This window comes from Cyprinus carpio, chromosome B22 (genome assembly GCF_018340385.1).
Source record: "Cyprinus carpio isolate SPL01 chromosome B22, ASM1834038v1, whole genome shotgun sequence".
Lineage (NCBI taxonomy): Eukaryota > Metazoa > Chordata > Actinopteri > Cypriniformes > Cyprinidae > Cyprinus > Cyprinus carpio.
This window is the reverse complement of record NC_056618.1, coordinates 16,724,054-16,740,413: the sequence shown is the minus strand read 5'-3', so window position 1 is coordinate 16,740,413 and position 16,360 is coordinate 16,724,054. Positions and strand designations below refer to the sequence as shown.

The window sequence follows — 16,360 nt, the reverse complement described above, 5'->3', positions numbered from 1 at the left end:
CTGTCGTTGACGTTAATATCAGTATTTACTCATCGGTCAGTCATTTCTCTGATTGAATCTCCTGTAGTTTGGCGTGTTTCAGGGGCTGGTTTGGGTGGGTTCAGGGGTTGTGTTAGTTGTCGCCAGTATTTTGACCGAATGGAGGTTGAGGCTAGGATCTGGAGAGGAGACACAGGTTCATTTCACATGTGCTCAGAAACTCAGCAGCTCGTCTGCACTTTACCATGACTGATGTTTACTAGCGGCTTAAAGCTTTAGCAGCGAGTGTTTAGATCTCACACGTCCCCGAGCAGCTGGTTTGGCTCAGGGGTCGCGTCTGCCTGTGACCTTTGACCCCTCACACGCACACGAGTGTAGACGCGGCATCAGGAGCCGGAGGTTTGGATGTCATGTGACTTTCTCTAAGTTCTCAAGGCATGTTGTGTTTTTGGTGTTTACTCTCGGATGGGAAACTAGAAACAGCCAGTCACAGCCGTTAATGCTGAGCAGATGACACACAGGAAGTTTGAGGACGTTTGTTATTCTTGGCCCTACAACATTAGAGTTTCTCCGACCATTAACTCAACAATGTTATATCTCAAAAATATAAATTAAAAATATAAACTAACAAATCAGTTCACACAAATAACGCAACACAAATAATCAACACTCAAGATTTGGGAAAACACTTTGATGTTTTTGTTCAAGGCTTTCCTTTTAGGGTTTTTCATCTAATATGTTTTATTTTTATTTTATATTTACTTTCAGTTAATGGAAAAAATCTGCATAGTTTTAGATAATTTTCGTTACTGTAACCTAAACCTTGAAAAGAAATTTTTTAAAAGGTTTAAGGTTCACGTTTTAAACAAAAGTCCCCAGATAATTCATGGTTTTTCATTAATTGAAAAAACGTTTTTTTTTTTTTTTTTTAATTTAACTTTACATTTCTAATTTTTGTACAGATGTAAGTTTTTCGTCTAGTGTTTGTTCGTCCAACTCTATTTCAAATAATGAAAAAACTTGAGTAGTTTTAGTTACTTTAGTATTGAAACATTTGCCATGGCAACAAACATTTCTAATTTTAAGGTTTTTTAGTATTTGTTTTATTTCGTCTTTATTTCAATTGATGAAAAAAATATTATTTTAGTACTTGGACATAATTTATGCCATGGCAGAGGTTCTGTTTTTGAAGTGACATGTATTTGACACTAACGTGTTATTCTCATTTTTAGTTGTCGACCGATATTGTTTTTTTTGTTTGTTTTTTTTGACAGCCGATGCCGATGTATTTGAAAGCAGGGTGGCTGATGGCCGATATAAACCCAATGTAATTGTATTATTTTAATTAATATTAAGAAATTTGAAATCATTAGAAAATGGGTTAAAAAATAAAATTGTAAAATATTGCAAACAGACAGAAAAAACGTATCGGCCGATGCCGATATTTGAAAACTTCCAAAAAACAAATAACAACCATATATTGGCTGACCACAAGTAATTTTATGAAGTGGTATTTTACTTCCAAAAAACTAATAATAATTTAAAATGTGTGAATTGATAATAATATAACTATACAATGTACACTGTTTTATTCATAGTTTTGCAGGATCCAGTAAAAAAGGGTTAAATTTCTGTAACTTTCTATTGTTAAAATCAAAAGAAAAATAAAAATATGAATATAAAATTGGTTATATATATATATAAATAAATATATACATATAAAACTTAATTTTCTTTATTTATTGAAGCTTTGTTGTTATGATTTTTATAATTTGGCATGAAAAAACACGTTTGCTGCTGATATGATTTGATACACTTTTAAAAGAGGGATTGTTTAATTGTATTGAGTTTGAGGTCATAAGATTTTTTAAATGTGTTTACTTGATAAAACATGCAGTAAAAACAGTGAAATATTATTACAGTTTAAAACAGCTGTTTTCTGTGTGAATCTCTGTTAAACTGTAATGTATTTCTGTGATGTGCAGCTGTATTTTCAGCATCATTACTCCAGTCTTCAGTGTCACATGATCTTCAGAAATCATTCTAATATGATGATTTACTGCTCAAGAAACATTTCTGATTATTATCAATGTTGAACACAGTTGTGCTGCTCAATATTTCTGAGGAAGCTTTGATTTATTTTTCAGGATTCACAGATGAACAGAAAGTTTGTTTATTGTTTTGTGTGTTTACAGTGTTGTTGATGTGTGTTTCTCTGCAGAACGAGCAGCAGTTGGACTGTGCCCTGGACCTGATGAGGCGCTTGCCTCCGCAGCAGATCGAGAAGAACCTCAGTGACCTCATCGACCTGGTCAGTGTGTGTGTGTGTGTGTGTGTGTGTGTGTGTCATCGTGGAAGCATCTCAGACGTGTTTGTGAAGGTTTCATCACTGTTGGCTCGTCAGCACATCGTCAGTGACTCTCCTTCATTCTCACGCTGGTGTCTGGCTTAAAGCGCAGCTAAAAATGACACGCTCACTCGTAGACACGTGTCGCGATTCTCTATCACGATAATGAACATGCACGATAGTGTTACCGTGGGCACTTCAAAATAACGTGAAAAATGATTTATTACAAATTATTCAGAATTTTGAATGTATTTTAGGAACACTTCTCCCATCAACTGGTCACATAAAAGCACAGTTTCACTCTCTGACAGCAGGTGGCGCTAAACAGCAGAATTACACAGCAGTTACCTCGGAAACCCTGTAAACAAATCGCTACTTTCTGTTTCTGAAACAAGTGTAACAGCTGTTCAGATTTCACTCTCAGATCACAGCGCCAAATACTCAAATATTTAGACTTAAACGGCTATTTACTGTCAAACTCTTTTACATTTTAATCTAGACTACAACATGCCCTTGATATTGTTTGAAAGTGTTTTGATTCTTTATTGTCTAGATTATTGGTGTTTATCATTCTTTTGCACTTCAATCTGTGTAAAATGTTTAATGTTATACAACTTTATTTAATTCAAAATTTCATTTATTAAATTTACAATAAAAATTGTTAAAAAAAAAATTGTAAAAAAACCTAATTAAAACATAATAAATTAAATAATTAATTTGACACATTATAAACATCTCCGGTTTATTTTATTCCATCTTTATTTCAATTAATTAAAAAATGTGAATAACATTACTTTCAGTAATTTAGTACTTCAAATTAAACTTGTTAAATTTTTTTCATATACCTTTGTTTGCATTTTTATTTTATGAAAAAAAAAATATAACTAAAATTTAATAGTAATTAGTAAAAAATTATAAAAAATAAATAAAAACATCTCCTTCATTTTATTTTATTAAAGTTTAAGTTTGAATTTTAATCTAATATTTATTTTGTTTTTCCAATAATGAAAAAATGTGACTTTAACTTTAACATATATTTTGTTAGTTTCAAATCTTAAGTTTTCACTAATATTTGTTTATTTAATTCTTTATTTCAAATCATTCTATTTTAATACTTTTAATTTATTTCAGTAAGTAACCATGACAACACTTCTAATTGTTGTTTACATTCGTTTAAAGTCTTGATTTCTTCCTAATAAAAATAATAAAAGAGTAGTTTTGGTTTAATAACGTGACTGCGCTGATGATCAGTTATTTGAACACTGAATCTGACTCGTTTCAGTCTGAAGTGATCTGAAGAAAGAAGCGCAGCGGTCACATGGACGACGGTTATGACAGTTTTATTGTGTTTTTGGTCAGTTGTGGCGTTCGTGTACGAGAGAGAGCAGCGTGAACATTGTGATAAATATCTCCATTCAATAATGATGTGTGGTTTTTAGCTGAATCTTTGAAACGCTCGGGTTCTCTCACGTTCTGTTCACGTCCACCTGTGTGTGAGTGTGTGTGTGAGTGTGTGTGAGTGTGTGTGAGTGTGTGTGTGTGAGTGTGTGTGAGTGTGTGTGTGTGGTGAGTGTAGCGGGTTATTAGTATCAGTGAGTGTCAGTCACACAGCAGCGGTCAGATGTTTCTCGGGGTTTATGGAATGAAGTGTCAGTAATGAGCGTCTGACAGGAATCCACTTCCTCTAATGTGTGTGTGTGTGTGTGTGTGTGTGTGTGTGTGTGTCAGGTGCCCGGTCTGTGTGAAGACCTGCTGTCGTCGGTGGATCAGCCGCTGAAGATCGCTCGTGATAAAGTGGTGGGCAAAGACTATCTGCTGTGCGACTACAACCGTGATGGAGACTCCTACAGGTGCGCTAACATCTACACTTTAAAACACACACACCCATTTACAAATAATTTCTGAGAAAATAAAACAGATCGTGTTTACAAAAATTTTGAGAAAATAAAACATTTCCTAATTATTGTAAAATCAAATTTTAAATAAATAAATTAAATTCTTAAAAATTTATTTTATTTTTTATATTTTAATTTCATTAAATATTTAATCTATAGTCATCCTTTTTGATGTTTAAACATTAATAATAATAATAAAAAACATAAAAAAAAAAATAAATAAAAAAAAAAAAAATCAAATAGGCCCTTGATTTAGGTTTTTATTTTATTTTAAACTTAAAATAAATTTTTGTTAAATTGTAAAAGTTAAGTGATTTTAACAAATTAGACAAGCCTTTTTATTTCTAAAATGTAATTTAACTTTTTTAAATGGGATTAAAATGAAATGAATCCAGAAAAAAATTTAAATAATGAAGGTGTTTGGAAGGAAAATAAACAGAATTTGGGGAAAAGATATTGGATTTAAAATTGCCCTTTTTTTTTTTGGTTAACCTTTTAAGTTGTTAAGTTGTGTAAGTTTCATGTTTTAAATAAACTGGACATGCTTTTTGGTTATTGAACTTTAACAGAATGCAGAAAAAACAGAATCAAGGAAATAAAAAGGCAAAATGAAAAATAAAGGAAACCAGAAAAAATGAAAATGTATGTTTTTGTTAAACGTTTCGTTGTTGGGTGCTTAAGTTTGATGGTTTGAGTTAATCAGTGCTGATTGTTTGTCTCAGATCTCCGTGGAGTAATAAATACGAGCCTCCGATCGACGACGGCGCCATGCCCTCGGCTCGTCTGCGCAAGCTGGAGGTGGAGGCTAACAACGCCTTCGACCAGTACAGAGACCTGTGAGTACACGCCCCCGCGCTCTGATTGGCCGGGAGCCGTGACTGACGCTCCGCCCCCTCTCTCTCTCTCTCTCGCAGGTATTTCGAGGGCGGGGTTTCCTCCGTGTACCTGTGGGATCTGGATCACGGATTCGCCGGAGTCATCCTCATCAAGAAAGCTGGAGACGGCTCCAAGAAGATCAAGGGATGCTGGGACTCCATCCACGTGGTGGAGGTGCAGGTGAGAGCCCGCGCTGCACTTCCTGTGCAGACAGGAAGTCCGTGTTTATCCTAGAGCTCTCACTCAGCTATTCAGCGCTGCTACTGAAATTATTCAGACTTTACAAACTATACATATTAAGAATTTATTCAAATTAAAAAAAAAAAAAAATCTGTTTTTGTGATTAAATGACACATATGTGAATTCATTTGACACGAAAGTTTTATTGTAATTTTATAAAGGTGTATTTTACTTAAAAAAAAAAAAAAAACATAATTTATATGAATCTAAATGTACAATATGTTTTTCATACGTTTTGGAAAACTGTTTTAAAGTCTCTCTGCTCACTGAGACTGCGTTGATTTGATCAAAAATACAGTGAAAAATACATTTTGTGAAATATTTTTGGGATTTAAAATAACTTTCTTCTATCTTATTTTTTGTTGTTGTTTTTATCTCCCAAATTTTGGTAACATGGTTTCAAAAAATGTGAACCAGATCAAAATAAAATGCCTCATAATTAGTTTGAGCATCTGAGGGTGACTATATTATGATGATATATCACTATTATAAATAAAACTGACTTGCACAATTTGTCATTTTTCATCTTTCATCGTTGTTTTTTTATTTCTAGTAAATAACGACACCAGTCAGGATTTTAAACTGCGCCCCAAATCTTTGTGTCATGACATGAAAACGTGACCGGGTGTGTGTTTCGTCTGCAGTTGTTTGAAGACAGAGCTGCTCTGTTCAGAGTGTGTGTGTGTGTGTGTGTTTCAGGAGAAGTCCAGCGGCCGCACGGCTCACTATAAACTCACGTCTACAGTCATGCTGTGGCTCCAGACCACCAAAACCGGCTCCGGCACCATGAACCTGGGCGGCAGCCTCACCCGACAGGTACCGCTTTAACCCCCCCGCGCTACTTATAGCTCTCAGGGGAGTCATGTGACGGCCTCGGGTTACCCTCTCTGTGTGTGTGTGTGCAGATGGAGAAAGACGAGACGGTCAGCGAATCCTCTCCTCACATCGCTAACATCGGCCGCCTGGTGGAGGTGACTCTCTCACGCAGACGCTAGTTTAGCTCATGTGTCGTCACACACACTCAAACTCTCTCTCCAGCGCAGCGCTCACATACCAGGACATGGAGAACAAGATCCGCTCCACTCTCAACGAGATCTACTTCGGCAAGACCAAGGACATCGTCAACGGCCTGAGGTACGTCACCCACGCTAGAACTAGAGCGGGGCGAGTCAGCCAAAAATATTATCTGGATTTTTTCAGAACGATTCTTGATTTATTTATTTTTTTTATGATTCTGAACTGGTCAACTTGAAAATGTAACTACAACATGATTCAAGTAACTCGTTCTTTATTAACCCTCTAGTTAAATACAGTTCTATTCCAAGTGCGGCACACGTGTTAATGTGAAACAAATCACTTGTTAAATATCTCTGCAGAAGACATGCATGAACTACAACTACATCTTCTACAATCTTGTCTTATACACTACAAGATACATGTTCAGAAATAATAACATTCTCAAACGTCAGGGTAATTCAAAGTCAACGCATCGGTGTACTGCAGCGCAACAACTGATTCATGAGTGAATGATTCTTTGACTGAACCGACTCTCAGACTCACTGAACCCATCAGCACAGTTACTGATTCACTGTCTGAACTCAGAAGTGAACCATGAACTCTTACAGTTCTCAATCTGTGTCCTTACACATTTACTGATTCAATTCTGAGTTCTTGAATTGATTCATTGTTGTTCTTCAGATTCGATTTAATTCTGATCTAGTTTAATTTCTATTCATTTTGGCGTGTTTCCTTTTTGCTTGCTAATGTTGTAAATGACAAATGACTTTTTTTTAATATATATATATTACATATTACAATATTATATATATACCTTATTCATTATTTAAAATCATCTATTTTTATTTTTTTATTTTATTATTTATTTTGTTTGTATTAGACTATGCACAAGTTTATATAAGTGCAAATGCAAATATATTTATATACTTTTCATATTCTAAATATTTATCATTTTATCATGTTTTTGTATTTTATTATTTTTATTTTGAATTTAATTTTTTTAGGCTACACCATTCGAGTTCTGTTTATTATTTTATTAATAGTAACTGATTCAGTGAGTCCAATTCAGTAAACTCATTCAGACAGTAACCTCTGAATTAGCGATTCTTCTTGAATGAATCATTCAAAGAACTGGTTCATAAGAGTCATTTGTTTATCAATCAGACTGTACCGGTCGTGTATGGTATTGCGCACAGCCAGCGAAAAATACTGAATAGATTGACGTGTTTTTCTTTTATGAATCAGAAAATTGACTCTTTACTCAGGTTACTTATTATGTTAACAAATATTCTTACTCATATTTAATGTTTGTGTTTCATTTTGTATACAGAGTCAGATTCATTGCAGAGTCAGATTCATTGCAGAGTCAGATTCATTGCAGAGTCAGATTCATTGCAGAGTCAGATTCATTACAGAGTGATTCATTACAGAGTGGTTCATTGCAGATGCAGGTTCATTGCAGATTCATTAAAGAGTCTGATTCATTAAAGAGTCTGATTCATTAAAGAGTCTGATTCATTAAAGAGTCTGATTCATTAAAGAGTCACATTCATTGCAGAGTCACATTCATTGCAGATTCATTACAGAGTCTGATTCATTACAGAGTCTGATTCCTTACAGGTGCAGGTTCATTACAGATTCATTACAGAGTCTGATTCATTACAGGTGCAGGTTCATTACAGAGTCTGATTCATTGCAGATTCATTACAGAGTGATTCATTACAGATGCAGGTTCATTGCAGATTAATTACAGAGTCTGATTCATTACAGGGTCTGATTCATTACAGGGTCTGATTCATTGCAGGGTCTGATTCATTAAAGAGTCTGATTCATTGCAGAGTCACATTCATTGCAGTCACGTTCATTACAGATTCATTACAGAGTCTGATTCATTACAGAGTCAGATTCATTGCAGATTCATTACATATGCAGATTCATTACATATGCAGATTCATTACAGATTCAGATTCATTACAGATTCAGATTCATTACAGATTCAGATTCATTAAAGATGCAGGTTCATTACAGAGTCAGATTCATTACAGGTGCAGGTTCATTACAGAGTCTGATTCATTACAGAGTCTGATTCATTACAGTCAGATTCATTGCAGATTATTACAGAGTCTGATTCATTACAGAGTCTGATTCATTACAGATTCATTACAGATTCTGTTGAGGTTTCCTCATATTTTCACTCTCTGTCTGTCTGTCTGTCTGTGGTTCTCGGGCTCCAGATCTATCGAGTCTCTCCCTGATAATCAAAAGTACCGTCAGCTGCAGCGGGAGCTCTCTCAGGTTCCTGACCCAGCGTCAGATCTACATTGACTAGGGTCAGAGCTGTTTGCGTGTGTTCGCCTGCAGAACTCCTTAACAGACACACTAACTGCATGCAGGTGCATTCTGGGTACTGCTCGTCAATATTAACGAGTGTTCATAAACCTCCAATGTGGTTTAAACTCTAGTTTAATGCAGTGTTTATGAGGTCGACTGGTTTTTATTGCACAGGTGAGTTGTGTTCTCAGGGTTTACATGGGCCCATAAAAGTCTTACATTTGCTTTGATCAAATTAAAGGCTATAAAAAAAAAATCTTAATATAATAAAAGTTTTAATCATTATGAAGCACCACTGATGAATCGACAGTGTTTGTTACTGTTTTTATATTATAATATGTTGTAGATGGTTATAAGATACGTATTTTATTTCTTTCATCTTTTTGAAAGAGCAGATGAAGTTGTAAATCGTAGACATTTCAAAATAAGAGTCCCAATGTCTTCCAGGGTTGTTTATGATTAAAAGTCTCTCATTATGCATAAAATCTTTTTTGTTTTTGGATATTGGTGGTATTTTGGTTTCAGTATTCCTCTCAATGGTACAGTGTATACTTTTCAAAATAAAAGTCCCTGTTAATTTTGGGCTTGTTTAGGATTAAAAGTCCCTTGTTATGCATAAAATCTTTTTACCCTGGCTATTATTGGTATTTTGTTCACACAATAAACAATGACATTTAAACCATTAAAATGTTTTCAAATGATTAATCACATCCAAAATAAGTGTTTGTTTACATGTGTTATGTCTTATACTTTATATTATATGTAAATATATTTAATATAAACAAATTTTTTTTTTCAACTATATACATGCATGTGTTTGTATTTATATACAAATAATGAATATACACAGTACACACACATATTATGTAAACCAAAGGTTTTTATTTTGGAAGTGATTAATTGTTTGACAGCAATTCTTGAAACTCATTATCTTATCAGCAAAATCCAATATGGATGGACCTCTACTTTGTGTGCATTGATTTTAATACAACTTTAATACGTATGCTTTGAGTGTTTTGCTGATGTAAGTTTGCCTGTTTAATAAATTAAATATCTGATGATTTATTTTAGGGTTGTATGGGTTTGTTCTTTAACAGCATGTGGAGTTCATTTTATTTGTGCAGGTCTTGAAAACTCTCCAGAAACCCTGTACGGTGACGAACAAAACCGGTCTCACTCTCTCTCTTCCCTCGGTTCTTTCGTGTTTTTCAGGAGCGTTCAGACGCTGGCGGATAAATCGAAGCAGGAGGCTCTGAAGAACGACCTGATGCACGCTCTTAGCCAACGCAGCAAACAGCAAAGCTAGAGACGATCCCCTGCCGTCTGTCTGTCTGTCTGTCTCACTCTCTCTGTCTCTCCACCTCACGACTGTCTCCATCTGCGCAAACAAAGGAAAAAGGAGAAAAGGCTACGCTTTTTGTTTTTGTATTTCGGCTCGCGTTTCACCTCACCCGTCTCTCTCTCTCTCTCTCTGGTCTGTAATCATGTAGTATTAAGACAGCGTCTGATTGGCTCTCGGTGACATCATCACAGTGGGGGGGGCGGAGCTTTTCTCCCGCCACCAGAAGAACAAGTTTTCTCGTAGTCACGTACGTGCGTCAGGAATAAACGAGGAGCGGGTGATTATATATAAATATATATATATAAAAATCTATAAATATTCACACGTATGTATGTATTATGACCATTGTCTTGCTGTTAATATTAAAACTTCTGCTCGAGTCCATGCAGACGAGTGTGTGTTTTGCGCGAGTGTGTTTAACGTGTGTTTGTGTCATGGAGCAGCAAACATATTCCCCTCTCTGTCCATCTGGGAGCGTCAGACGGTTTCGTTGTTTTCTTCGGGTTGGATTATTATTTGAGGTCTTTTTTTTTCTTTTGGTCTTTTTTTTTTTTTTTTTTTTTTGCTTTTGTTTTTTGTAAAGCTTATGGTTTATGTTGTATTAGGGCCTCCAGCAACAATAAAAACAGGAAAACTGAACCTGCGTGCTTTGTGTTTTCTCTATCATTTCTCACATAATCAGCTACACGTAATCAATATTTCATGAACGTTTATTCATTTTCTAAGTACCCATGTCATTATCACAAATTACACACTTATCGATTTTAAACTGCTCTGGTGATTTCATCTTAATGGAATTAATAATCACATAAAGACGCAGTGAGACGAATCTTTATATACAGGGAAGCTTTTAAAAAATCTTTTAAAACCATTGATCATGGCCTGCTATTGATGAAGATAAGGTATAAGAGGGCTAGCTTATTCATGGTTAGGAAGGTATCTTGAGGATAGATATCAATATGTTAGCATGAACCGTGATTTATTGAAAGTTACTTGTGGTGTACCTCAGGGCTCAGTGTTAGGCCCTAAATGGTTTGTACTGTATATAAATTATATTATATAAAAACATTTATAACAAATCTGCTTCTAAATTAACTTTTCTTTTAAAGAAATGGTTTGATGCTAACAGGTTCTTAATGAATTTTAGTAAAACAAAGTGTATATTATTTTATAATTGGCAAACTGTTAATCGTGAAAAATTAGGATTAAAAAATGAAAAACAAAAAAAAGATGTCAGTAAATGTTTTGGGTGTAACTGATAAATTATGTTGGAAAACATTAATAATGTCGAAATCAACTGTAGTATTGTATAAAACTAAAAAACACATTGAATCAGAGTTCATATTTGTGTTGTATGTTCTCTCATATGTTAATTGTTGTATGGGAGTATAAGGAAACACAAAATAAACAGAAATCCAATGTAAGAGCCTATAAGGATGTTCGTATATATTTTTTTAATTTTTTTTTTATTTTTGGACACTATGGGTATTTTTATCCTCAAAAAAATCGTGCGAGTTACTGGGCAGATTAGAACTTTTGATAAAATATGTGAGAACTTTACGATACTGAAGTAAAATATTAATCCGTTTTACTAAACGCTCGTGTTAAACCATAAATCATATGTAGCATTAGTCCGTAATTATCAGTATTGTAAAGATTCAGTAGATGATTGACTGGGACACGTGTTTAATTTTATCCAGGATATTGGATGTTATTCCTCTTCATCTTAAGAACAGCTCCCTCTAGCGGTGAGCAAATACAAGCGCACTTCACAAGACACCTGCAGCTGTTCATTTAAATACTCCACAGCGGTGTTTAAATATAAACGTATTGGTATTTAAATGTTATTATGTACAACAGAAAAACATTCATTCACAATTAAAATCCCAGCTTTCTGTGATGCAAACGGAAGAAAGGGCACGCGCCGACGTGTTCTGGACAGCAGAGGGCGCCAAATCAACAACAAACACTTCTGGAGTTTAAGAACAGCATGTGAACAGCTCAGAGGAGTTCTGTCAATCACACAAAACACACAAAATACTCTGCCCTTGAGCACAAATGACCTCTTTCACTGATGCTTTAATGTGGGTTTTAAATGCAGATTACTAGTTACCCTGTCTAAATGTAATATGTAGTGTATCTGTTTCAATTACTTTATTAATGTAACAGATTCCATTTGATTACTTTCTGGGTACTTTTCATCTCCAAACATGTAGAGCAGGCAGGGTCAACCTTACTGTACAGCACTGATTACTGTCAGTCCTTTATCACTTGAGTTAAGATGATAATAATTTAATTTAGAGCACAGCCTGCACAAATCAGACTGAGTTTAAATGCAGATTTAAAATCATAACAAGATACAGTTTAATAGCTCTGATACTGTTTTGAAATCAAATCTTTGAACAGTTATGACAGGAAAACAGTTAATTAACCCCCTTTGTAATCCTTAACATTTTCATAAGTAACTAATTTAATTACACATTTTTTCAACTGATTACAATTACGTTTATTTTGTAATTAAAATTCGTAATTCTGTTACATGTACACTATTATTAATACGATTCAGCATCACAGAACATTTTCCTTCCTGCTTGGTTATATTTTGGAAACCAAAATAAGAACATTATGAGAACGTTCTCTCACCAAAAACTGACGTTAAACACAACAACAACACAGAATTCGTAATGGTTTTACTGGTTATAATGGGACTTGTATTGGTTTTAATGGAAACTTTTCACCTTCTATTTGTGGCTTGTTAAAACCAATACATCCTAAGTGAATATGTCCCAAGCAGCTCCTCTCTCAGTCTTGATGCAGATCTGAATGCGCAGCGCTGGCCGGGTGTTTTGGGGCGAGATCTGCCCTCCACAGGACACCCCTCTCCCCGTCTCTGTGAATCAGGTTTATGTTAATGATCCCCTCCCCAGACTCGCTCCGTGTTCAGTGGAGGTGTGTGTGTGTGTGTGGATCAGCATGGAGACTCCGCACGCCAACTTTGAGGAGCGAAACTGGGTTTGATTCATTCTCCGCGGAGGAGCAGCGTGCACCGAGGAGCGATGAGAGTTGTTGCTCTTTGTTTTGGGGTGTGGATCAAACTCCCGTTGCTCGTGGATTGTTTCGTTGTTCATGTGAGGGATGCGGGACCGGGCACCGCGATCGCCGGTCTGGAGGGAAGCGCCGCGTGCGCGCTGGAGCAGCTCATCTCGCCGCGCTTCGCACAGAGTTTCCTGCGCCCGGACGCGGGTGTTCTGACTCTTTCTGACGCTTTGAACTGCGACTCGGTTCTTCTGAACCCGTTCAGCGTGTACGCGGTCGCGGAGTGTGTGGATAACGCGTCCGGTTTCAGACACCTCGTCACGAGTCGGTATGATGTGCACGTTCACGGGAAGAAGTGCGCGAGGGAACGCAAACGGGAATCAAAAAAGCTGGACGTGGAGATTATAAGTTTAACGGACACGACTTCAAAGTGCCGCGAGGCGAACACTGCTGTTTTCCGGGTGTTTGATGTGTTACCGGGCAACTGTAACGTAACCGGGACTTCAGCGCTTTATATCTCTAAAGGGATGCTGTTCACTTCCGCTCCGCTGTGTTTCACTGGTGACTCGTTGCTGGAGTTTACGCTGCGCTGCGAAAGAGGCGCACGTAGTGGTCTTGCGCATGCGCACTGGCGCGTGGGCCGCGGCCCTTTCACGCAAACACACCTGAGGAAGGTACTGCAGCGGGCCGCGGGCTCGAACTCGGGTCTGCTGAGCAGAAGGAAGAGGAATGTCAACAATAACCCTCAGTTCCAGCCTCCCATGTATCAGGTGTCCGTTCCAGAGAATCAACCAGCCGGAACTTTTGTTGTTGTTTTAAAAGCATTTGACCCGGATGAGGGTGAAGCTGGTAGGCTGGAATATTTCTTAGAGGCTATTTTTGATAGTCGCTCCAACAATCTCTTCACTGTCAACTCATCAAGCGGAGTCGTTTCCACCGTGGAGATACTAGACAGAGAAACTAAGGACACGCATGTGTTCAGGGTCACGGCGGTTGATCGTGGAACGCCTCGACGTACAGCAATGGCCACTCTCACCGTAACAGTAAGCGATACGAACGATCACGACCCTGTATTTGAGCAGCAGGATTATAAAGAGAGCGTACGTGAGAATCTGGAGATTGGTTATGAGGTTCTAACTGTGCGTGCCACGGATGGCGACGCTCCCGTTAACGGAAACATCCTTTATCATTTGCTGAACAACAACAACGGCACTAACGATGTTTTCGAGATCGATTCCCGGTCTGGCGTTATTCGCACGCGAGGACTGGTTGACCGCGAAACGGTCGATTCCTATGTGCTTCTAGTCGAAGCCAACGACCAGGGACGGGATCCGGGCCCCCGAAGCGCAACGGCGAGCGTACACATCATCGTGGAGGACGATAACGACAACGCGCCGCAGTTCAGCGAGAAACGCTACATCGTCCAGGTTCCCGAAGACTTGACGCCCAACACCGAAATCCTGCAGGTGACGGCGACAGATCAAGACCGCGGGAACAACGCCGTGGTCCATTTCAGCATCATGAGTGGCAACACAAGGGGCCAGTTTTACATCGACGCCCAAACGGGAAAATAGATTTGGTGAGTCAGCTGGATTACGAGATGAATAAGGAGTACAACGCTTCGCATTCGAGCGCCAAGATGGCGGACGCCCCGCCGCTCTCCAACATCAGCGGCCTAGTCACAGTGCAAGTACTGGACGTTAACGACAACGCTCCGATATTCGTAAGCACTCCGTTCCAAGCTACAGTACTGGAGAACGTTCCAGTTGGATATTCCGTCATTCATATTCAAGCCATAGACGCCGATGCGGGAGATAATTCCCGTTTGGAATATCGTCTCACAGAGACCACGCCCAACTTCCCGTTCACCATCAACAACAGCACCGGCTGGATTGTCGTAGCATCGGAACTGGACAGAGAGAGCGTGGACTTCTATAGCTTCGGAGTGGAGGCGCGAGACCACGGAGCGCCGGCCATGTCCTCGTCGGCTAGCATCAGCATGACTATTCTAGACGTCAACGACAACAACCCTGAGTTCACGCAAAAGGCCTACTACATGCGCCTAAACGAGGACGCGTCCATAGGAACGAGCGTCGTCACCGTGTCCGCCGTCGATCAGGATATTAACAGCGTTGTTACGTATCAGATCTCAAGTGGGAATACAAGAAACAGATTTTCCATCACTAGCCAGAGCGGCGGAGGCCTGATAACCCTCGCTCTACCGCTGGACTACAAGCTGGAAAGACAGTACGTCCTCACCGTAACGGCGTCTGACGGGACACGCTTCGACACCGCTAAGGTTTACGTTAACGTAACAGATGCTAACACGCACAGGCCAGTTTTCCAGAGTTCGCATTACACGGTCAACATCAACGAGGACCGGCCTGTCGGGACGACCGTAGTGATGATTAGCGCGACGGACGAGGACACGGGCGAGAACGCTCGAATCACGTACTTCATGGATGACAGCATCCCGCAGTTTAACATCGATTCGGATAGCGGCGCGGTAACCACGCAGATGGAGCTGGACTACGAAGATCAAGTTCCCTACACGCTCGCCATCACGGCTCGAGACAACGGCATCCCGCAGAAATCCGACACTACCTACTTGGAGATCCTAGTGAATGATGTTAACGACAACTCGCCCGTGTTCCTTCGCGACCGCTACTTGGGATCGGTCATGGAGGACATTCCCACCTTCACCAGCGTCCTGCAGGTGTCCCCATCGACCGACCGAGACTCGGGCCTCAACGGACGCGTCTTCTACACGTTCCAAGGTGGGGAAGACGGCGACGGAGACTTCATCATCGAGTCCACATCGGGGATAGTACGAACCCTGCGACGTCTTGACCGAGAAAACACGCCTGTTTATAATCTCCAAGCCTTCGCGGTGGATAAAGGTGTTCCTCCGCTCAAGACGCCGGTTGATATCCAGGTGACCGTTTTAGATGTAAACGACAACCCGCCGGTGTTCGAGAAAGACGAGTTTGATATCTTCGTGGAGGAGAACAGTCCCATCGGGCTCGTGGTGGCCCACATATCTGCGTCAGACCCAGACGAAGGCAGCAATGCGCAAATCATGTACCATATCGTCGAAGGCAACATCCCTGAGGTCTTCCAACTGGACATCTTCTCCGGCGAGCTCACCGCTCTGACCGACCTCGACTACGAGACGCGTTCGGAGTATATCATCGTAGTTCAAGCCACGTCTGCGCCTCTGGTCAGCAGAGCCACGGTCCACATCAAACTCATCGACAAGAACGACAACATCCCCGTCCTCAAGAACTTCCAGATTAT

General features: G+C 38.9%; 2 protein-coding genes across 3 annotated transcripts in view; both read left to right on the top strand.

The window, feature by feature from the left end:
* The first annotated feature begins 2,148 nt into the window (after positions 1–2,148).
* capzb (capping actin protein of muscle Z-line subunit beta) lies at positions 2,149–10,327 on the top strand. Of its 2 annotated transcripts, XM_042749070.1 has the most exons (9): positions 2,149–2,290; positions 4,055–4,176; positions 4,944–5,057; positions 5,136–5,277; positions 6,037–6,153; positions 6,243–6,308; positions 6,395–6,471; positions 8,589–8,684; positions 9,898–10,080. In XM_042749070.1, the coding sequence occupies exons 1-8, from the start codon at positions 2,183–2,185 to the stop codon at positions 8,677–8,679; spliced, it is 837 nt and encodes a 278-aa protein (XP_042605004.1). In that variant the 5' UTR covers positions 2,149–2,182; the 3' UTR covers positions 8,680–8,684; positions 9,898–10,080. The 2 variants fall into 2 exon arrangements, with proteins under 2 accessions (XP_042605004.1, XP_042605003.1); XM_042749069.1 differs by lacking the exon at positions 8,589–8,684 and having other exon boundaries at positions 9,898–10,327.
* A 2,673-nt stretch (positions 10,328–13,000) lies between these two features.
* LOC109077954 (cadherin EGF LAG seven-pass G-type receptor 2-like) overlaps positions 13,001–16,360 on the top strand; it is a 40,807-nt gene continuing 37,447 nt past the window's right edge. Inside the window, 4 exon segments of the mRNA XM_042749525.1 lie at positions 13,001–13,039; positions 13,091–13,114; positions 13,117–14,632; positions 14,635–16,360. The exon segment at positions 14,635–16,360 is cut by the window's right edge and continues 224 nt beyond it. Of these exon segments, the coding sequence (XP_042605459.1) occupies positions 13,001–13,039; positions 13,091–13,114; positions 13,117–14,632; positions 14,635–16,360 (3,305 nt within the window).